General features: G+C 38.3%; 1 protein-coding gene across 2 annotated transcripts in view; it reads right to left on the bottom strand.

Moving 5' to 3' along the window:
* spata13 (spermatogenesis associated 13) overlaps positions 1 to 22,235 on the bottom strand; it is a 31,519-nt gene extending 9,284 nt beyond the window's left edge. Inside the window, exons 1-7 of one of the 2 annotated variants that reach the window (XM_052114274.1) lie at positions 21,824 to 22,235; positions 9,810 to 11,297; positions 7,205 to 7,246; positions 4,175 to 4,630; positions 2,110 to 2,254; positions 1,814 to 1,932; positions 511 to 690 (exon numbers count right to left, since the gene is read on the bottom strand). In XM_052114274.1, coding sequence (XP_051970234.1) covers positions 511 to 690; positions 1,814 to 1,932; positions 2,110 to 2,254; positions 4,175 to 4,630; positions 7,205 to 7,246; positions 9,810 to 11,297; positions 21,824 to 21,832 — 2,439 coding nt within the window. In that variant the 5' untranslated portion in view covers positions 21,833 to 22,235. Of the gene's footprint in view, positions 1 to 510; positions 691 to 1,813; positions 1,936 to 2,109; positions 2,255 to 4,174; positions 4,631 to 7,204; positions 7,247 to 9,809; positions 11,298 to 21,823 lie in introns of both variants that reach the window. The other variant, XM_052114273.1, reaches the window with a different exon arrangement.
* Positions 22,236 to 23,627: the final 1,392 nt, after the last annotated feature.

The following is a 23,627-nucleotide window of genomic DNA, read 5'->3' as shown; positions in this document are numbered from 1 at the left end:
GACTAGTCAGAGAGGTGCCTGAACGACTTGTCAGCTGATCAGTCTTGTTTGTTTCTGGTTAACCTGACATCCGTAGGATGATTTCCCTGAAAAGTATAAACACTGTTGCTTTCAAGACTATCTGTTTATTTGACCATTGAAAGACAGAGGGTGTTCTTGGAAATCTGTTGGAAAACATGCAATTACATTTGGTGATGATAGCCTTACAGAAATTACACACTTCAACTATAATGAAGCAACTTTTCATAGAGGGTTTTACTGTACTGTCTAACAGCTAAAAGACAGCACAAATGTCATATAATATATATATAATATATATAGGATAAAATGGTTAACCTCACTTATTAACTTGTTGGTTGTTGGATGACTAGTAAACCATTGGCTCTTGGCTCACCCAGAGCAACCGTACAGGCTCTGTTGCCATATTCAAGTGTTACTCCCTAGTGGAATGTGTTTAAACTGGCTTTTGTTTCAAATTCATTACTCTGAGAGAGTGACAGTGCAACTCACCCGCACAAAGCTTGAGGGAAACCAAGCCTCACGGTCACCCACCATCCCCCACCACCAGTCCTTTTCCTGTACATCCAGAACCTGGATCACCTCACCGGCTTTGAAGGCCAGCTCCTGCTCTTCCATCGTCACATGATCCCACAGGGCCTCAGCGTGCACAGCATGACCTGAGTTTATGTACTGGAAATGGAGAGATATACAGTCAGGCTGAACATATAGAGGCTTTAGGTCAGATAAAAAGACAAGAGATAAGTGAAATACATGCTTGACTACCACAAAATTTAGATTAAACTGATAAGACACACAGTGAAATATAACCTAGACGCTATATATAACACAGCTTGTGAGTGATAACAATAGTATGCAAACAAGATTTTAAAGGCATGTGTAAATGTGCTAAAAAGTAGGCATCTTGTGTAGCATTAAAAGTGCACCCAGTAACTTTCGATAGCAAAAAAGTTTTACACAGTGAAATGAATATCAGTGGCTACATGTAGCCGGTCACCCCCTTATGGAAGCCGCCACATGGAAATGACGTGACCAGCCGCATTTTACACACTTTATCTTAGTAACCCTTCTATTATTGGACACTTTCAACAACAGAATAAATCTACACTCACTGAGCACTTTAATAGGAACACCTATAAACCTACTTATTCATGCGATTATCTAATCAGACATTCGTGTGGCAGCAGTGCAATTCATAAACTCATTCAGATGGGTCAGGAGCTTCAGTTAAGGTTCACATCAACCATCAGAATGGGGGAAAATGTGATAACAGTGATTTAGACCATGGCACATTTGTTGGCCAGACGGGCTGGTTTGAGTAATTCTGTAACTGCGTCAGTGAGTCAAATACACCAGTGAATAGGGTATTTCTTCAATGGCATTGGTAACAAAAATTTTTGCTTTGATGGACCCATGCTCACATGGGTGTGATGCATCCATGTCGATATGTCTGAGACCACTTTCATATTGGCTAGTGAAACAAAAAAAACGTAACACCTTTGAACCCCTTTTAACACAGGATCATAACAATCCCTCTTTAAAAAAGAAAATATTGAATGTAATTTGTCAGTTATGTTCATGTCGATTCAATCTGAATTCCATATTCGTACTGAATCAACATTTAATTTTTACAGTTAACTGCATTTTGAACATTCTGAATTTCATACAGTAAAGTCTAGTTTTTAATATTAAAGTGAATCCCACAGAATCTTTAACCAAATGATAATAACAGCCAGTATAATGAATAAAGTTCACGCATTAACACCCCCCAAACAGACAAGAACACACAGCCAACCTGATTCAGGGTGAAAAGGTCGACTTCTGGTTGGAGATAAGGTGTTCCTTCAGTCAGTTCTTCAAAACTGCCATCCTCCTCACTCACACTGTCATCCAGCATTGGATCAGAACTACCATCTACTGTACAATACAACCACACACAAAGTGAGGTTAGAAATTATGCAGAGATGAATCAATATTCAATCTTCATTCAACCATCAAAACAATCTCACCATAGACCCTCTCATCTTTTTAGGTCAAGTGCTTACACACACACACAACACAACACAACACAACACAAGCACACTCACTGACCACTGAGCACTCTGCGCCCTCTGCGTCGCCCCATTCTATCGAGACCAATAGGTGTGCTTTGGGAGAATACGCAGGGTCTCAGACGGGCAGACACTGCCCGGTATGGAGGTACTCTATGAGAGGGAACTGGAGGCCGAGAAACAGGCTGAAACAAAGCAAAGATTAAACTGTAATCGCCAGAATTAAAAGGAGCCCACCATCCATCAAGCCTCATGTTCAGATGCAGATTCAATGTTAAGAGCAGGACAATGACCTGTGAGATAGTAAACACTAATGTTTCAGCTCATCTTTTTTGAATACATGATACTGACGTAACATGCACAAAATTGCAAGATAGGGTGAATCTCACAACGTCGCAGTCATATTGAACCCCAAAATCAATATAAAAATGTATACATATTTGCATAAAGAAAATTAAAAGGAATATTCTGGGTTCAGTACAAGTTAAGCTCAATCGACAGCATTTGTGGCATAATGTTGATTATCACAAAAATGTATGTCGACATGTTCCTCCTCTTCTTAAAAAAAATTAAAATCTGGGTTCCAGTGAGGCACTTACAATGGAAGTGAAAGTTAAAATACTCACCGTTTCAAAAGCATAGCCACAAACAAAAATAATGTGTGTGTTAACATGACTTTAGTATGATAAAATAACTAACCTTTTCTGTATTAATTTATAGCCAATTTTATAACTTTCTGCCATAAACCCTAAAATGTCAGTTAAATTGACTATTTAAAAAAAAATGTTATAGCTCAAATAGTACACAAGTTTTACCAGAAGAATTAATGCACTAAAAATTATAAGCTTCAAATTTCTGCCTTTAAACCCTCCAAAAATTGGCCATTCACTTCCATTTTAAGTGTCTCACCGTAACTTCGATTTTTAATTTTTTTTTAAAGGAGAAGTCAAAATATTTTTTTGTGGTAATCAATTTTATGCCACAAATGCTGTTGAGCTCAACTTGTATTGAACCTGGAATATTCCTATAAGTGTATTTTTAAGACCATTAAGATTTTTGGACATCATTTTTCACTTTCAAGTCAGCATAGTTAAAATTAATACAACAAATACTACCATGATGTATAAATACAATTCAAATAATATGCAATTCATTTAGTTTGCAATATAGTACTGAAAATAACACTTTTACATATTACAATACAAAGAATTGGGGGCTGTGTGACAATGTCATGAAAATTGTCACAATACAAAAAAAACTTAAATGGTCCTAAAAATGGGCTTCAGCTTCTTTATACAAAATAAATGTTTTTTTTTTTTTATTTTCAGGTGAAATAGGACCTGGACATGTTCTTGACAGGTTTCATCAGATTCACCCTTTGATAAAGACAACAATTAACTGAGGCATAAAGGAAATTACTTTCCTTTCTAAAAAAAAAAAAAAAACCCATAAGGAACAAGTTGTTGTTAAAAAAAGTAGTTACAGGAAAGACACCACATACTTACATTAAGGACATGACATTTTCCTTTTTTTTTTTTTTTTTTATCAGACTGACCTATGAAGACATTATAAACCCATAATTCTAGGTAGGGAGAGATCTAATGGGACCGTAACAATGTTTACCTCAAGGCATGAGAATCTTTATTAAATAAAAATGTATTAAAGCATCTACTGAGAAAATAAATGTCTATGTACTGTAAGCAGGTATAGAAGTGTACAAGCTGTGCCAAAGTGGGTAATGCACATGCTCATGACACAGTTGTTGTGCTCACAGTTGTTGTGCTTTAAACACAGGTTTAAATCCTGCCCTCATGTTTCAATCCCATTCATCCCTCTCTTTCCTTCTGTTTTCCAGTCTGGACCGAACTGTACTACATTAAAATGACAAAAAGCCCATTTAAAACTACTGTAAACAAATACCACACATAAGATTTACCTACTACCTGAGCAATAGCACTCAGATGCACTAAGAATTCAAACTTGTTTCTGTGACAGTCCTAACGAAATCGGTCCCATAGAGCAGTATAGATGCCACTAAGTGCACAGAAATCACTTACAGCAGCTTTAAAACACACACGCACACACTAACACACAAGGTTCCTTACAGAGGGCAAACTTTCAGTGTCATCCTTCTGCTCAGCAGCTTGGGATGAGAACAGATCCACTCCTCCAATAACAGAGATGGGATGTCTCTTTCTGCTCTCTGCTTGAGTGCAGACCAGACCATGCTCTTGTCTGCTGCTCTCTTTGTAGCTGCCATTACTACTGTAGTCATTTTGGGAAGTGTAGTCCATATTCTCTGACTCCCTGTCCTCCTCCGGTATGCAGTACTTTGTGCTGCTCAGCTGGCCATAGTCAGAGAATGGCCGAGGCCTAGATCGGCCTGCTCTTCTCCTGGGCACTACAGAAGTGGGCGAGTTAGTGGCAGAGGCTGGTGAATTTGGTATTGTTGCCAGGGACGATTCAGCAATACAGGTGGATGTGACAGGTGAAGATGGTGTTGCAGAGAACTCTTCGCTTGTTTTCAATAGACCTTTTGTGACCAGGTCATGTGATGAAGACTAGAAGAGAAGTCAAATATCTCCAATTAGACTTGACCTTATAAGGCCTATAACATAAAAAAAACGTCTAATCATCTAATTAAATCACATAATTTTAAATTCTAGATGTAAATGGGATCAAGAGTCAGTAATTAAAAGGAATAGTTAGTGTTGATTACTACAAAAAATAATTTTGACAACCCCCAATTAATTAAAAAAAGCAGCAAAAATTGCAGTTAAAGTAAGAAACTTACAATGGAAGATAATGGAGCCAGTCCATAAACATTAAAATACACTATTTTAGGGGGGAGCCTGGGTAGCTCAGCAAGTACTGACGCTGACTACCACCCCTGGAGGGTGGAGCATTCTACGCTCCACCCCCGTGAGTTCAAATCCAGGGTGTGCTGAGTGAATCCAGCCAGGTCTAATAAGCAACCAAAATTGGCTCGGTTGCTAGGGAGGATAGAGTTACATGGGGTAACCTCTTCGTGGTCGCGATTAGTGGTTCTCGCTCTCAATGGGGCGAGTGGTAAGTTGTGCATGGATCGCGGAGAATAGCATGAGCCTCCACATGCGGAGTCTCTGCAGTGTCATGCACGACGTGCCATGTGAAAAGATGCGTGTATTGACGGTCTCAGAAGCGGAGGCCACTGAGACTTGTCCTCCACCAACCAGATTGAGGGGAGTAAGCGTGCCACCACGAGGACCTACAAAGTATTTGGAATGCCCAATTCCCACTTGGGAGAAAAACAGGATAAAAAATAAATACTATTTTAAACATATAGCCACAAGACAAACATTATAAATGTTATCATGGTTTTAGTGTGATTAAATGACTTACTAACCTTACCCGTGTAGATAAATCTAATATTATAATTGTATTGTCATAACAACGAAACACTGTGATCCCAGTATTGGATATAACTTTACACAGATAAGGTTAGAAAGCGGTTTTATCACACTAAAACAATCTTAACATGTATAATGTTGTGTGACTATACTTTTGAGACAATGTGTAGTTTTGCATATATGCACTGGCCCCATTTACTTCCATTGTAGTTGCCTTACTGTAACTAAAACTATTTATTTTTAATAAAGGAGTGACAAAAAGGTAATCATTTTCTGTGGAAAATGTTCGTGAAATCTACCGTTAATAAAAAAACAGACTAAAGCTGTGCCCCAAATGAAGCACTATACAGTATGTACTTACAATATACTCTATGCACTCTACATATGCCATGTAGTTTTTTTAAATTGTTGTATTTTCAAACGGTAGTACTGCCCCAAATGGAACACGTTATTACTACATGGAAGCACTCATTGTTTTTCATCTGATAGAAGTGATGCTTAAAATGCAGTAGAGGTGTTTATGCTAGCATTAGCACATTAGCCAAATTCAGACAAACAGTGTGGGGTGATAGTAAAGTATTCAACTCACATTTGCCAACATTACAACATTCCAAGCTAAATTTTTTCGATTGAAGTGCATAATCCGGGTCTTTTTTTTTTTTGCAGTTTTAGTGTAAACATACTACTAGCACTACAAAATTGGCATCTAATAGTGCAGAAGTGTTTGATTTGGGAGCACCATAAGTTTATAATACAATATAATAAGGACTCCAACTCATTCTAATTTATTGCACACATTCTAGTATATCTTTCTTTCGATTTGTCATCTTTTTTTATTGTTATTCCCTATTCTGTTATTAATGTCTACTGTTGTAACACTTCAATTTCCCCCAGGAGATGAATAAAGTAATACTGTACTGTACTATCATATCTTACTAACCCACACTCTAAACCTAACTCCTAATCTAAATATGGTCAAGAAATATAATATCAAATCATGAAGTATTCATTACTACCAATTAAAAGAAAAATTATATTTTACTTTCAGCCACCAAGCAAGGTTTGAAACAGCAAGCAAAGTATGAAAATATTGTGATGGAGACCCTGTGAATCAGTCTCCATCATTGAATTTTCCTATGTTCAAAGGACTTATTATTTTACTCGCCATTTTGCAACATTTATTGGGGTTTTGTTGTGCAAATGTTTTATCCGTGCCATTTATTGGTTTTGTTTTTAACTTTCATTTGAACTCATTCTTATGTATTTGTTCTATTTAAGGAAGGGGAGATGAGAGTTAATTTGGTTTGCTCCATTTAGCAAAGGTGGGAAAATTGTTTATTTAAACCCGCCTCCACTAGGGCAGAGAACAAGATGGTAAACAAGTGTTTGAACTCATGGAACAAGGTTGTTTGCATTGCCTGAGTGCCTAGGACTCCAGCCTCCATTGTTGAAGGAGGGGAGTTGGTACTGCTTTAGTACCCAAAAGTTCTAGTTTTTAAAATTACCTTGTAATTTAACACTATTCATTTGCACCCCATGGACAAAATAAACATCTTTTTAGTATGCCATTCCTTCTCTTTGGTGTGATTATCCTTGTGGCTGCTCCAGTCCCTTTCACAAATATGTTTTTTTAATCTGTTTAACATGGCTTATTAAATTTCAGTTGTTCTATCGGTCCATGCTGATAATCCTGATAGCGGCCTATAGTCCATTCTGTAAAACATACAGAAAAAACAGAGATCTTACCTCTACATCATCAGTCTCCCTCTCTGCAGTTTTCCATATACACTGAAAAGGCATACATTGAACCAGCACCATGGTGAGAAAGGTACACAACATTCAAATATATACACATCTACACACAAATACAAAAACACAAAGCAAAGTTTTGCTTGGCCCTCTGTGGCTTTTCTTTTTTATGCTAATATATTCTCCTATTGGCTTGTTTGTCCATTCATGCCTACACTGGCTTTGTTTGATTGCTGGACTTTAGCCCTTGGGTTGTTCTCTTGGGGAGGAGACATTTTGTCCTGGCTGATACGTGTCCAGTCTCAGGTCTGGGAGTTGAGTTTAAGCAATACCACTAGTCATAAATATCAGCTAATCATTACCTCAACCTGCTGCCTCTATCAAGTGCCTCACAGCTGAGGGCCCATGTGACACTGTAGAAACATGATTTATCACTTTAGAGTGACAGTAGGATGACAATGTTTTGTTAGATAGGATGATCGACCATTTGAGCCAGAGAAATTTCGTGAACTGCTCCAAATAGTCAAATCTCTTAAGCCAAGTTTATCCTGATCTGCTAAAGTCACATAAAGTCCATGCTTTAATAAAACTTTTTTTACTGTAATTTATTAATTCCTATGTCTAAGGTCAAGGTCAACCAATGAACCAACTCTATGACCTTGTTTATTAATGTTTACTTTAAGAATGAAGAGAAAAGTTTTTTGCAGAATGTTAGTCTCGGTCACCATTTACTTTCACTGCAAAATTTTTTCATGCAATTAATATGTATGGTGACTAAGACTATCATTCTCTCTAGACATATGGGTTCAGAACAACATTAGGGATTGATGGCAGATTTTTATTTTTGGGTGAACTTTTCCTTTCAGAGATACCAGATTAGGCCTGAAAACTGTGATGGTCTAGTCTTGCTGCTTATTACCAGTTACACTAATTTAAAAAACAACAAACAGAGAATCAATATTGTCTGAGGGAGAGACAAACAAGTTACATATAGGAACTATAAAGTCTCAAATTTCCATAAGTAAAGGAATTTTTCGGGTTAATTAAAGTTAAAGTCTGGATGCATCTGTGACATGCTGTCAATAACCATAGACAATAACTTGGTAAAAAAACATTTAAAAAAAATTGTTGACAGAAATACACTTACAATGGACATCTATGGCTTCCATTGCAAGCGTGTCACTGTGTGTTTTTTTTAATTGACAGCATGTCCCTAAAGATAAATCATTTGTATTTAACTTGAAACTTTCCATTTAATGCCTTCATGCAGTTATATTTGAATATTTGAAACACATTTCAGTCCAGAAAATGCAAGTTTAATAAGTAAATACTTAGTTTAAAGCTGAAGTTTGTCATTTTTGCTAAAATATTTTCTTCAATCCGAGTTAAATAAACAGAGACAACTAAGTAAGCCATTGGTAGGTTGAAAAGTGTAAACTCCTAAGTCTAAGATGAGCATGCATTTTTGCGACGTCACACATTCAAGTCGGAAACAAAATACGAAAGCAGCAAAACTAAAACAACTGGACAATGAACAACAACAAAAACTAATTTTTCTGTTTGTACCAGAGGATAGGCATAAGCGTATACACTAGCAGCACATTTACATGACATACTGTATATGATTTAATAATGCCATATATAAAACATTTACATAAAACAAACTGTGAAGGGTTAGTCATTAGAGGGATTCAGAGTAGTTAACTGTATGTCTGTATAGGACTATAATATTATTGAAATAAAGCACCCAAATTGAAATAATCTTGCCAAATCATTGCTTCCTCTTCTAATTAGACAACTCGGATATCATATTGAATTCAGAGTTTTCCATTGGGTTTATTTTTTATCCCCTTATCTCCACAATTTTGGAATGCCCAATTCCCACTACTTACTAGGTCCTTGTGGTGGTGTGGTTACTCACCTCAATCCAGGTGGCAGAGGACAAGTTTCAGTTGCCTCTGCTTCTGAGACCCGTGAATCTTATCACATGGCTCACTGTGCATGACACTGCAGAGACTCACAGCATGTGGAGGCACGTGCTACTCTCAACTTACCACGCACCCCATTGAGAGCGAGAACCACTTAAATCACGACCACGAGGAGGTTAACCCATGTGACTCTACCCTCCCTAGCAACTGGGCCAATTTGGTTGCTTAGGAGACCTGGCTGGAGTAGCTCAGCACACCCTGGATTCGAACTCGCGACTCCATGTGAGGTAGTCAGCGTCAATACTTGCTGAGCTACCAAGGCCCCCAGAGTTTCACATTGGTAAATACGAGGTCGCTTGGTCATTGAAATGCTCCGAACTCTTAATTGCAATATTTTTGACTCCACTTGAAGTCCGCATGTGGCACCATCAAGACATAGGTCTGTTTCGTTGAGCATTCAGACCAAATGGACATGGCAACATTGCCTTAACCAATGCGAGTTTTGAGTGGGAGTGTTTGTTTGAATGACTATTGACAGATGGGGAAGTGTTCAGCAAAACCATATGAAAACAATAATTTTTTGCATATCTGTTTAGTGATGCTAGTGGCACAGAAATGACACACTTCAGCTTTAAAGCTGACATTATGGAGTGGAGTTTTAAAAAGTATCTTACCTCCAAGTTAATGTTAATACCATTGACTGTCTTCTTTTGACTAAGGCTTGAGCATTGCTTGTACATTTGGGAGTACTGGTCATTTATTCCATTTTGATGGCACTCCATAGGTTCAGAGTATCTTTCCAACAAACAGACTGGAATATCTGAATGTAAATCTGCTGAGGACACAGCAACCTGCCCAGAGTAAATTTTAAGGGCTGTTGTTTTGCTAGGAGGCTCCAGAGAGTCATTAAGGGCGGAGCTAAAGAAGGCAAGGCATGAGGGAGCCGGGTGTAAAGTTGGAAGATGTTGGTGAGTGTTGATCTGTGTTTCGAGCTGGTCTTTGTTGGGTGTGGGAGAAGGCCTCCGTTGGCGGCCACATGTGGAAACACAGGGTGTTCTGCGGGAGTAGTCATCATGGAGTTGACTAAGAGGTGAAAACGGTTCTCTAGGGGTGGGGCCTGTTGTGTTTTTACGTTTGACAGACAGATCTGTTAAGCTGCCGATGAACTTTTTCAACTGCCCTTGTGTTCTCATGGGGCTTTGATATCCACTTGAACCATTTTCCTGCAAGTCAATGGATGAGGAGCTGGCGGCCCTCTGAAGAATCGTAGTACTGGGGCATTCTGGGTTCTGTGGCTCAGCTGAGGTGACTTTGCGTCTAAAATGACTCTTAAAGACATGAATATTTTCAGCACTTTTACTCCGTCTGCTCAAAACCTTGACATTTTCTTGAGTCGCAAGTGTCTTGCAAGGTTCAATGGACTCCACAGTACTGCAGGAATGACTTTCAGAGCCAGGCTCACTGGTCGATGGGCTTTCTGGTTGTCTCTGTACCGTGTCAAGCAATGGGATACGTCCTACACCATACGCCCTACGGATACTTTGAGAAAAGTGGGAATTTCTTTTAAACCCAGCATCATCCTCCCCACAATCTTCATCTTCATCCAAAAGCGAAGAGATTTTCCCAGTTTGAGATGATCCGTTTGACACTGTGTCCATTTCCGTACATGTGCTCCGATTGGTTGCTACATTCCATTTGCTTACTAAGAAACCATTGCCATCCTCATTAAATACTGATGAAAGATTTCTCTCCTGAGTGGCTGCCATAGCATTACTCCTGTTCTGGATTCCTTGGAGCACAGAAGACCGCAGTTTTTTGAAAGAGCCCATGACGCGGAGACCAGCTAGTCCAGACCAGGCCTGAGGTGTGACAGGTTGACCTCTGTGATGGGTACTGTCCTCACATTTTGTCTGGGTGGAAAACGGACGTACAATCCTGGAAGGGTACACCTTGGCCTGGCCGTCAACTTTCACAGGAATAGACTGGGCCGGAGTACTGAATCTGTTAAGTTTGTTCGCCTCATAACAGGGCTCAGAAAGGACAGGCTGCACCTGGACCCTGCAACTAGACTTGAGACCTGGATTCATCTGCGGCTCCTCTGTGAAAGGGTCATTCTGAGGCTCATTGCTGATAGAGGAGCCCTTTAGGTCAGATGAAGGTGCCTGCAGAACCAGATTAAGGAAGTTTACTGAGGTTACTGAACAGTGTACACTGTTAGACAAACAAGTTTATTGTCAGATGTCTTTAAATAAAAGAACACAGCATGTGACCTGGAGTTAGACAGTAAAATGACCCACTTTTTTGTCTGAAAAATACTTCTACTTCACATTTCAATGAAACAATACAACACCTGGGTGAGAACCAGACATTCTTTGTACATGCCTTGATAAGTTACATTATGTGAGAACTTTAAACTATGTCATTATCCGTCTTGGCCTTGACCTATGAAATACTAAATACCTGAACTGTTGATTTAATTCACAGCTTATTTCTACACCCAAAGACAAAAATTCACCTTTGACGTTTGTGTGATCTGTGAACATATAGTCTACTGCACTTTCCTGTTAAGGAGGAATAATGAATAAGAGTGCCTTTATCTGGTAAATTGGAGGGTGTCATTGAATAGAATGAGTGCTTACTGCCAGTAGGCTGCATTAAGGGCGAGGTGTGCTGTAAAATTTCCTGTAAAAGATCTGGACTATACTTTATGCCCGAGAAAGAGAGGCCCCTTGTCAAGGATGTGGAAGTCGTAGCATGGTGCGACGTTCCCTTTGATGAAAGGTTTTGGTGAGCATGACTAAGCAATGAAATGCGCTAATCCATGGTGATTAATGCAACAAATTGCCCAATTGTTTCCCAGATTTATTCTCGAGTTAGGGGAGAGGGGTCCACCTGTGGAGGTTGAGCTGTTTTAATCACTTTGGAAATGCTCTGGGTTCAGTAAAAGCTCAAATCAACAGCATTTGTGGCATAATGTTGATTACTACATGTATTAAAAAAAAGCTAAAATTGCAGTTACAGTAGTAGGACACTTAGAAAGAATGGAAGTGAATGGGGCCAGTCCATAAACACTTAAACAACCATCGTTTTAAAAGAATAACCACAAGGCTTCAACATTATACATATTAACATGATTTTAGTGTGAGAAAATGACTTCCTAACCTTATCAGTGTAAAGCTATATTCAATACCAGTTTTACAGGGTTTCATTGTCATGGCAACCAAATTGCAACATTGGATATAACTTTACACAGATTTACTTTTTTTAATAAAAGGAGGGACGAGTTGAAATAATTTTTGTGGAAATCAATATTATGCCACAAATGCTGTTAATTGAGCTTAAACTGTATTTAACCTTCAAGTACAAGTATTTCGACAAACAAAATGCAAAAAAAAAAAAATATACATCAGGAAGTGGAATCAGCAAACAAATGATGGAGGACCATTTCTCAGCACTAGATTCACTGTTCTAATTTTTACTTGTACTCTCAATTAACTGGTCCCAAAGTAATTTATAGTGGATGAATAAAGTCTGTTCCACTCAAGTTCACACATATGTCCTAGAGTAACCATAGGTGTAGTTCAGGGATCGGCAACCTATGGCACGTGTGCCAGCATTGGCATGCAGAGAGGTAATCACTGACTGGCACACCAGCAACGGCGAGAGAGGACTATTTTATTCATATGAAATTCCGCACCTGCATTCCAGACTACATCTTGATGTAATCCTTCCTCATGATCACGCAGCGTGTTTTCATCAGCTTAATGGGAGGCTAAACAAGAAGTTAAAATGTGATGAGACTGCATGATAGATTGGAAATCAGGTAAAAGGTGCGAAAAACGTCATAAATAAAATGGCCTGCTATAAATAAAATCTCTCACTGTTGCTTGAATGCTAGTGATTACAAGATTACAATGACATAATATAAGACATTTTTAAGATTCCACACAATTTCATGATCAGTAATCAAATAAGCAAATTTGTCACATTAAGGTTAACTAATTTTGTACAAAAGGACAGGTTCTTTCATTAAAGTTTAAGATGCTCTGTGAAAATACACATGCAGGATCATGATTATATCATAATTATCAGGTTTTGCTCAAAAGTTTCACTCAAATGGTTATCCTGATATAATTTCTAATGAAAAATAAACAATACAAAAAGAAAAAATAAACTCTCAAAAAGTGTCCAAATAATTTTGTTTCAATTTTAATAATATATATATATATATATTGCTATATCCTTTAAAGACTATCACATAACTCTTTTACTTAATATTTTACTCAAAAGTAAAAAAAAAAAAAAAATCATGCTTTGACTGTCTTTCTTAAAATATTTTGCAGCCTTATGCAATTCCTACATTTTAACCCTTAAACGCATACCTCGGGTCTTTAGAGACCCACGACCTCATTCTCATGTACCTCATCCATTTTTTTTAAGTTGTGCCAACACCGCTTTAATATTATTATAAATAGTGTAACACCAGAAAAATCTTTTTTTATATATTTGTTTTTTAATGGAATTGGTTTGTGCACTTCCATAAAATTATATTTTTTATAATTATTTCATATCTATTTAAGTTTTCCATCACAGGACATCTATTTATTTTTTTATTACAAGAGAAATTAGAACTATATTTATACAAATAAATACTATATCACTGACTTTCTGTGCAACAATGAACTATCATCAATGGTGAATTATCAGTATTTTATATGCATATACACATACATAATATACATGTTATTTCTTACTCAAGGTGGCACTGATGTTTCAGTGACTGACATTTGACATTGCTATTTGATGAAGAAAAAACATTAAAGTGAACTTAAAGCTAGTATAACACATGAAAAGTATGATATGACTTGTCATTTGGGTTTAATATGCCCTGATTTGTAGCATTATCTCTTTACTTTATTAAAAAAATGTCAAAATATATTTTATTTGATTGTTTTCTAATTGTCTTGAAAATGTGACATTATCTGGGCATTTTGTACATCCATTTCTGATAGATATAAAGTGCCAGGTCTCTAAAGACCCGAGTATGTAGAGTGTTTGAGAAAATTACCAAGCATTTAAGGGTTAAAGGAATAATTCTCCCAAAATGTATAATTCTCCCATCATTTATTCACCTACATTCATCAAGCGCAAGGAAGTATAATATAGATTTATATCATGTTTGGACCAAGGAGACTGCAGATGGAAAGAATTATAGTGAAAAAGGAGTAATATTATGGTCTGTTCTCACTCAAACTGGTCATATCACTTCAGAAGACGGATTAAACCACTAGAATCATATGGACTACCTTAATACTTCCTTTATGCCCTTTAAAAGTTTGCAACCCATTGACTTGAACTGTATAGATACATACACATCATATCTCCATCAAAATATAATTGTTTGTGTTCCACAGAGGAAATAAAGTCATGCGAGTTTGAGACAGTTTAAGTGTGAGTAAATGAGAGAATTCTAAGTTTTGGGTGAATTTTTAATTTAAGTGTTGCTTAGGTGTCCAAATATGTGAATGCCACTTTACTGTATATACTGTAGATTAACCGCATATGTAACTTGACTGGTTGTCTTGCTCTGTGAGTATAGATTAATTCTAGCTCAATTTTCAACTCAAATGCTGATCTCGATTACATCAAGTCCACCCTTAAATACTTAGCTCCATTGAAGCATGAGGAAGCTGCTGCCACCTGACCTTTTTGTTTAACTAGAGCTCTGAAAGAATGCAATTAACTTAAAGTCTAAGTCTCCACACTGTCTACTCACATGTGCATTTTCCAGTGTCTCTGATCTTAAAGTTGAACTTCTCTCCTACTCTTCCTCCTATGTATCATCAGTCCACCATTGCGGAGTGAGAATTAATTAAGAGCCAAAATACAAGCCACTGCGCTCAGCTACCAGCTAGAGCCAGGCTCAAACTAAACTCCCTAAACAAAAACACAGACACACATAAACACATGCCTGCAGAGGATCCACTAATACACCCAAACACACCTACAACTTATATGCACTGGTGCATGCAAATTAAACTCTAAATCTACATTCTTAAAAGTCACACACCTTTAAGGTGCAAGTAAACAGCAGTTCAAAATGATGCTAGTTTTTTTTTCCACTCTTGTTAGAGAACTATGCAGAATTCACACTACTGGATAAACAAGACCTCCTGGCGCCAGAAATATCAAGCCATTATGTAAGCCATATAAACACAAGAAAGGATCCCACACACCATACTTCCCATTTTCACTCCTTATGTAAACCCAAAAACAATTTCAAAGAACAATCAGTGCCTTAAAATTAATGGGATAGTTCACCAAAAAAGGGATGTCTGTCATCATTATCTTCACATTGTTTCAAACTCATATGAAACTCTTTCTTCATGGAACACAAAATGAGATGCAAGGCAGAATGTTAGCCTCAGTAACAGTTTAATTTAATTGTTTGGAAAAAGAGCAGCTTCAACATTCTTTAAATTTTTTTTGTTTTCCATGAAAGAAACAAAGTCATATGAGTCAGAATGACATGAGGGTGAATAAACAACAACATCATTTTCAGGTGCACTTATCCTTTAAGGTGATTTAAAATATTTTCCATACTACGTAATTGCTCATTGCTAATGGCAAAATACACAGACCAAGTCCAAAATGATGCTTCCTGACAAAGGAAATTCTAAGAATAACCTACCACACCAGTTTTGACAATCTCCCAATCAAGATAAGCAAGTCTTGCCATGCTGTCACACAACTTAGGAATGATGCATCCAATGACAAGCCAATCTTTATGAACTAGTAAAATGAAAACTACCAGTCACAGTTGTGACAGGGAAGTAAACGCCTTTTTTTAAAAGCTCTTTTATATTTTCAGCTTGCAAAAGTTACACCGCCCTTTAGCATTCCAGACTTTCATTGCTTTCCTTTTATCTATATATAGATTATCTGATAAAAATATCATTAGCATTTGACTCACCATTTGATAACCCTTCCACTTGCTAAAAGACAAGAGAATCAAAGTGAAAATGTTAAAGAACACCAGCATTCTTAATTTCTCTGGTAAAGATTCTTCTCACTCCACCCCACTTGATATACCATGTATGTAGCACCCCTCTCCCCACCCTAATCTGATTATGAGGCTTTATCAGTCTGCACTAGCATCAATATATCTGCATACTGTCAAACGCACCCATAGACGTACGAGTTTGTGCGTGAGAGAAATTCTTCATAGAAGCAATAACTTCTAAAGTCAGTCTGAAATATTTGGTGTTCATCAGAAAGACACCAGATGTATTCTGAATAGGAAAGTGATTTATTATTTTTGTTTGGTTATTGATACCACCTACCATACAGTATTATGACCGAGTTCTCCTTTTTGTGAGTGAGAAAAGGAAGCATAGTTAGGAGGTGGCCACGCCCTGCCCGCTTCAGGAATGGGAAGTGTCAAGTAATGCAACCTCTGACACTCCATTCATCTCACCTGTCTCTGACCAGCATTTGTCTACTCCAAGTCTGCGGCTCGAAAACACGTCAATTTACTTTCAGAGAACTGTGAAAAGACACCGCTAAGTTTTATGGGTGTGATGAAAATACATGCAGGTCATATTTCACCATGAAATCCAAAGAAAAGAAAAAATGCATAAAGAAAATTAGCTAAATTTTTAGGACCTTTAAAAAAGGAATGTTCCAGTTTCAATACAAGTTAAAATAAATCAACAGCATTTGTGGCATAATGTTGATTACCACAAAACAAATTTATACATCCATCGTTAATTAAAAAAAAAAAGTGTTGCTCAGCCCTGGTTACAGGCCTGAGGAACAGACTGGTGACTGACAGGTGCTGGTTACTGGGCTGAGCAAGGGCTGGTCGACGGCCGCTATGGACTGGAATGGACAGTTGACGGTGACAGGGGACTGATCAGGCTCGTCGACAGCCTTAGGAAACTGGACAGGCTCAAAGAACTGCATACATTTACATTTATGCATTTGGCAGATGCTTTTATCCAAAGCGACTTACAGAGCCCTTATTACAGGGACAATCCCCCTGGAGCAACCTGGAGTTAAGTGCCTTGCTCAAGGACACAATGGTGGTGGTTGTGGGGCTCGAACCAGCGTCCTTCTGATTACCAGATTACCACCACCACCACCACCACTCCCTGGATAGATTCAGGGAACTAGACAGGCTCGGAGAACTGGATAGATTCAGGGAACTGGAAAAATGTAGGAACTTGACGGCCTCAGGGAACAACTTGACAGGCTCTGGGAACTGGATAGATTCAGGAAACTCGACGGCCTCTGGGAACTGGATAAATTCGGGGTACTCGACAGCCTCGTCGACAGCCTCAGGGAACTGGACTGATTCAGGGAACTGGATGGCCTCAGGGAACTGGACAGTCTCGTCTACAGCCTCAGGGAGCTTGGCAGCCTCACGGAACAACTGGACAGATTCGGGGAGCTCGGCGGCCTCAGGGAACAACTGGACAGATTCGGGGAGCTCGGCGGCCTCAGGGAACAACTGGACAGATTCAGGGAGAGCTCAACGGCCTCAGGGAACAACTTGACAGGCTCAGGGAACTGGATGGATTCAGGGAACTAGACGGCCTCCGTGAACAACTTGATAGGCTCAGGGAACTGGATAGATTCAGGAAACGCCTCAGGACTGGCTGCTCAGGGAACTGGACGGCCTCAGGGAACTGGACGGTCTCGTCGACGGCCTCAGGGAGCAACTGGACAGATTCGGGGAGCTCGGCGGCCACAGGGAACAACTGGACAGATTCGGGGAGCTCGGCGACCTCAGGAAACAACAGGACAGATTCGGGGAGCTCGGCGGCCTCAGGGAACAACTGGACAGATTCAGGGAGCTCGGCGGCCTCAGGGAACAACTGGACAGATTCAGGGAGCTCGGCGGCCTCAGGGAATAACAGGACAGGCTCAGGGAACTCAACAGGCTCATCGACAGCCTTAGGGAGCTCAACGGCCTCAGGGAACTGCTGGACAGGCTCGGGGAACTGGATAGATTCAGGGAACTGCTGGACAGGCTCATCAACGGCCTCAGGGAACCGGACAGGCTCGTCGACCTCCATGGCCATGAGCACTGGCAGTGACAGAGGAACTGCCTCCGTCGTCATGTGTGCTAGCAGCGGCATGGGATTACTGCCATACCCCACAGTGTAGAGGGAGAATGTGAGCTTCAAAGCATAGTCAACGAAGTCCACCAAGGAAATCTCACATCTGCCTCCTGACAGACAGTATTTCACAGGCTCATTAAGTCCGAACCGATAGCAAACCTTGAGCTCAATATCTCCCCAAATGACAATTTGGCTCGATGGTCCCCTCTACTTGTTTGAGGGCAAACATTTGAAAAGCCGCTAGATCCATAGTATCGGTCAGTTCTTCTGTAACATATGCAGGAATGAGGCAAGAGGAGGATATATGTGCAGGCTTTTTAATAAGAACTATACTTGGACATATACATAAATATACATATCTCAAAACACGAACACAGAACAAACTGTTACATCCACGAAGGAAAATAACTGACAAAGACAAAAGGTAACATGAGGGCATTATATACAGAAGACTTAACAAGGGTAACAAGATACAGCCTTTTCCTCACTGAAACCACGAATTTTGCTTTTTCTTTTTTTTTTTTTTTTTTAAGTAGTTATGAGTCAAAATATTTTTTTGTGATAAATCAATATTATCCCACAAATCCTGTCAATTGAGCTCAACTTGTATTGAACCTGGAATATTCCTTTAAATTAAAAGAAATATAACACTACCATTTTGTAGGGTGTATGATCAAAGACCAGAGGGTGAGAAGTGAGATATAGCATGAATTTATGGTCCCCTGGTTCAGGAGGCACACAGCAAGGCATTAGTTTCTTGTGCGTGTCTTGTGATAACACAAACCCTCTCATTATGTGTATGGAGGAGTGCATTCCATTGCCGGTGCCCTATGTGTTAATGTCTAAAAGAGCAATTGTTTAGAGTAGGGAAAGTGCTGGTCTTAGTACGTAAAAGGACAGTTTACCACAAAAGAAAATTCTCATTATTTACTTACCCTCATGCCATATAAGGTGTGAATGACTTTCTGCTGCAGAACTCAAAGATTTTTAGAAGAATGTCTCTTAGTTTTGTTGGACCATACAAAGCGAATAAATGGTAGCCAGAACTTTGTGGGTTCTAAAATCACATAAAAGGCAGCATACAAGTAATCCATAAGACTCAAGTGGTTAAATCCATGTCTTCTGAAGCAATATGATAGGTCTTGGTGAGAAACAGATCAATATTTAAGTTCTTTTTACTTTAAATCTCCACTTTCAATTTATATTTTTAAATTTTTTCGTGCATATCACCACCTACTAGGAAGGGATGAGAATTGATATATTTAAATTAGGGCTGTCGATTTAATGCGTTAATTCAGTGCGATTAATTTTACAAAAATGTACGCAATTAATCGCATGCCCACTGACCATAATAAGGAAGATTCCTGAGAAATGCAAGCTTATAGTACCACCTGTTTACTCCAGAGGGCAGTAAGTGAAATTTCAGGTGTATGAGCAATGCACAGTTTATACAGTGAAGAAAACACTCCAGTAGGCAGAACATCAAACATGCGTTACGTTCTTGCGTTCAAAGATCTCAAGATGTGTTTAAAGATTGAGTATTAAACTATATTTAACTTGACACAGTGACCTAAACATTTTCTGTTTAGGACACAACGCACCTGCCTCGGGTAACCGTCTGACATAGGTGTAAATTGACGGGCCCTTAAACAAGCCCTCATAATAAATCTCCAACTGATTGACAAATTCACTTGTGAAATGGATTGCTGTGAACTGTATGCCAATGATTGTATGCCAATGATTGACTTATGATCAATAATATGGTAGTAAACAATGCATTGTATTCTAAAGCCGCTTTTTGTATGGCAATGATTAACTCTTCTGCCACAAGAATGCATTTTAATTATCTGAATATATACACACACACATATACATATATATATATATATATATATATATACATACATACATACATACATACATATACATACACACACACACACACACACAGATATATATAAAAAACATTTTAAGATAATTATATATTGATATAAATATGTATAATCATTATATATTGAGTTATTGTTATATGAGGTGCTTTCTCAGCAAATAATCTCGATTAATTAATTGGGACACCATGTAATTAATTCGATTATATTTTAATCGATTTTCACCCACACCAATCATATCACTTCTGAAGACTACTGGGGTTATATGGATTACTTTTATGCTGTCTTTATGTTCTATTAAGAGCTTCAAAGTTCTGGCCACCATTCACTTGAATTGAATGGACCAACAGAGCTGAGATATTCTTCAAACAAATCTTTGTTTGTGTTCAGAAGAAGAAAGATGGCAGAATTTTCCTTTTTGGGTGAACTATACCTTTAACTAGCTAACCACTACTCTTGTGCACTACAAATAATTATTGCAGTGACATTTTCTGCACATTGAATTATCTGTGACATGACGACGTCAACAGCAGCACATGGCTTGCATAGGACAGTGTGTCAGACTTTAGACATATCCAAGCACTACAAATAGATTTAGGTTTGTGTATGCCTAAAGCTATTGCACGAACATCCTAAATGCATTTTAAGAGTGAAATTACTGTTTTTTGCATGGTCTAAAAATCTAAATTTTCAAATTTCTTAAAGGAAGAAAGATAAAAGACAAATATTTTAGGTTTAAGAGCAAGTTGCTGGTATGGGTGAAGGCGATTAGGGAGTTGTGCTCAACTGGGTTCTTTTTCAAAGAAGAAAAAAAAAAAGCTCTCATTTATTTGCGAGTTTAATTAACTCGCTCTCCCTATAAAGCGCTTTAGCCCCCCCTCCCCTCTCGTCTTTCTCCATACAAGTTTACACCGAACACGTTCTGTAAACATGCGCTAGCTAGCTAGACGGACGTCTTTGACCGTTGCGCCGCGCAGCGTAGTTTAGACGCCGTGTCAACTTAAAAGAAAGCGTCATCTGTTAAAAGCGCGTCTCGAGACACCTGCGTTTGTTTGTTTGTTTTATTTTTTTGAAAGGGGACAGTGTATATTAATCAACATTGAAACAATGTAAATGTACCCGAGTTAGCTCAGAAGTGCTAATTTTCATCGGTAGTCCCCCAGCCAGATGTAAAAAAGGCAACCTTAAAAATAACCACAGGTATAAAATCACAAAAATACAATTACATACAACACATTATGGTTAAAAAATACAATTAATATTAAAATAAATAAATACACAATGTTTAAGTGTACACAGAAAGCATTAGTGACTACAAGATTGGCTCTCAACCAGCCATTTGTTTGCATTCTTTTTGCGTTCTTCTCTATTCTTGGCCCTGCGTCTAGCATTTTTTGCAGAAGGACGTGTTCGGTGTGAACGGCCCCTCACGAGCTCTAACACCCCCCACATCTCTATGACAACCAGCTGGATAGTAACGCATACACAATGCCCCCTCCTCCCTCTCACAGCTTCTTTTTGAATCCAACGGCTATTTGAACCTCATAGAAACTTTTGAACCCAACTCTTAAATGCACTCGTCATTACGTATCCATTCTCGTTTTAATGAAACGTTACAATATATTGCATCTAAATAAACGTGGAAATTGATTGCTATTTACCCGCGATTCTTACCTTTATCATAGTTCTTGAGTGGTGTCTTGGCCCGGTGTCACAACAGTAGTTCGTCTCCTATCGACTCGTCAGCCACGACTAACCCCTCCGACAGTCCAAGGTCCGGTGAATTACGCATATTAACACATCGGAAATCGTTCGACAGTCCGATTATGAATGTGAAAGTACAAAACCAGTCAATATTTCATAGGGAGTCCGCACGTACAAGAACAATTGTCCCGTAGTGAAAGATCTTTCGAGACGAAAAACGTCCCATGACTCCCTTAAACGATTTAAGGCACATTAACGAAATAACCGGACACGAGGCTGCTTTATGGTTTGAAAGTTGAAAGATGTTTCGCTGCGGTGGAAATCAGAGATCCATGGCGTTGCGCAGGCGACGCGATGTTATTGGACAGCACCGGTGCACTTGTTGCGCTGATTGCTTCGGGGCGGAGAAACAAGTCGCCTGTGATACGCGATCTAGAGTCTGCCCACGGGACGCCAGCCAAAATCTCTAGCACTAAATGCTTCTGCGCAAATTACTTCTTAAATATGATTATTTGTTTTTCATTGAGAGGAAAAGCGAGTGTCTAGATATAGGGTACAACGGGGCAAAAGGCTCCTTTTAATGATTTCTCCCAATAATAAATAGCATAAAAACTACCACAGTACTTTCCTATATAGGCCGACCTGTTTGTCACTGTGAACTGCAACATTTTAATTTTAGGGTAATTTGATCTAACATTTAATAACTTTTAAAATGTTGCAAATGTATAAAGCTAATCAGAATGTACACTAAATCACACCCATACAAATTTTATTCAAAATCACCTTCTGTTGTAATTTATTTTCAATCAAATTATGTTGCTCCATCAATATTCAATAAAAATAAACGTGTTTCTTAAATCTTGAGACAAGACTGAAATGTGCTTTGACTCACAAAGGAGTTTCAGCCATAAAAACAACACTTACATTTTGTTTTATCCCTTTATCCCAAATACACTGTAAAAAGTCAAAACGTGTTACCTCAAAGGAATATTCTGGGTTCAATACAAATTAAGCTCAATCGACAGCATTTGTTGCATAATGTTGATTACCACAATAATTAATTTCTACTCATCCCTCATTTAAAAAAAATCTGGGATCCAATGAGGCACTTAAAATGAAAGTCAATGGGGTCAGTCTGTAGGCCTACAGGTTAAAATACGGTTTCAAAATTATATCCATTAGATGTAAGCAAAATGTGTGTAAATATGATTTTAGTGTGATAAAAGTGCATACAAACCTTTTCTGTGCAAAGTTATTGCTAATTTTATAACTTTGTTGCCATGATGACATAACTCTGTAATCCTGGTAAATGACTATTTACACAACTTTACAGCTGAAATAGCACACAAGTTTTAACAGAAGAGTAAAAATAAGTGCTTTTTTTCAATTATAACATTCAGCCACAAACGCACTCGATTGAGATTAACTTTATAATGTTGCAAATGTAGCTGATAAGAATCCGTGAAATTATCACATCTATTTTGAGACAAAATACTTATTTATCATTGTCATTTATGTTCAAGGTGATTAAATCAAAAGTCTTTTGAATAACTGTTCAATAAGTGAAAGGATAGTATTTGGGGTGAAAATCCTCCCTGTTGCAGGGGTATAAAACACATTGTTTTTCTTATGAGGCGAATAGATTGGTTCTGAAAATTGTTCAAAGTGGGCTCACATTGACTGATCCAATCACAATGGAGATTCATTTGTTTAGAATACTTGAGAGATTTTGAAATGCAAAATATGTCTGAAAGTCTCAGGAAATGGTAAACCC

Source organism: Xyrauchen texanus, chromosome 41 (assembly GCF_025860055.1).
Source record: "Xyrauchen texanus isolate HMW12.3.18 chromosome 41, RBS_HiC_50CHRs, whole genome shotgun sequence".
Taxonomy (NCBI): domain Eukaryota; kingdom Metazoa; phylum Chordata; class Actinopteri; order Cypriniformes; family Catostomidae; genus Xyrauchen; species Xyrauchen texanus.
Note: the sequence above shows the minus strand (reverse complement) of the source record. Positions and strands in the feature narration are given on the sequence as shown.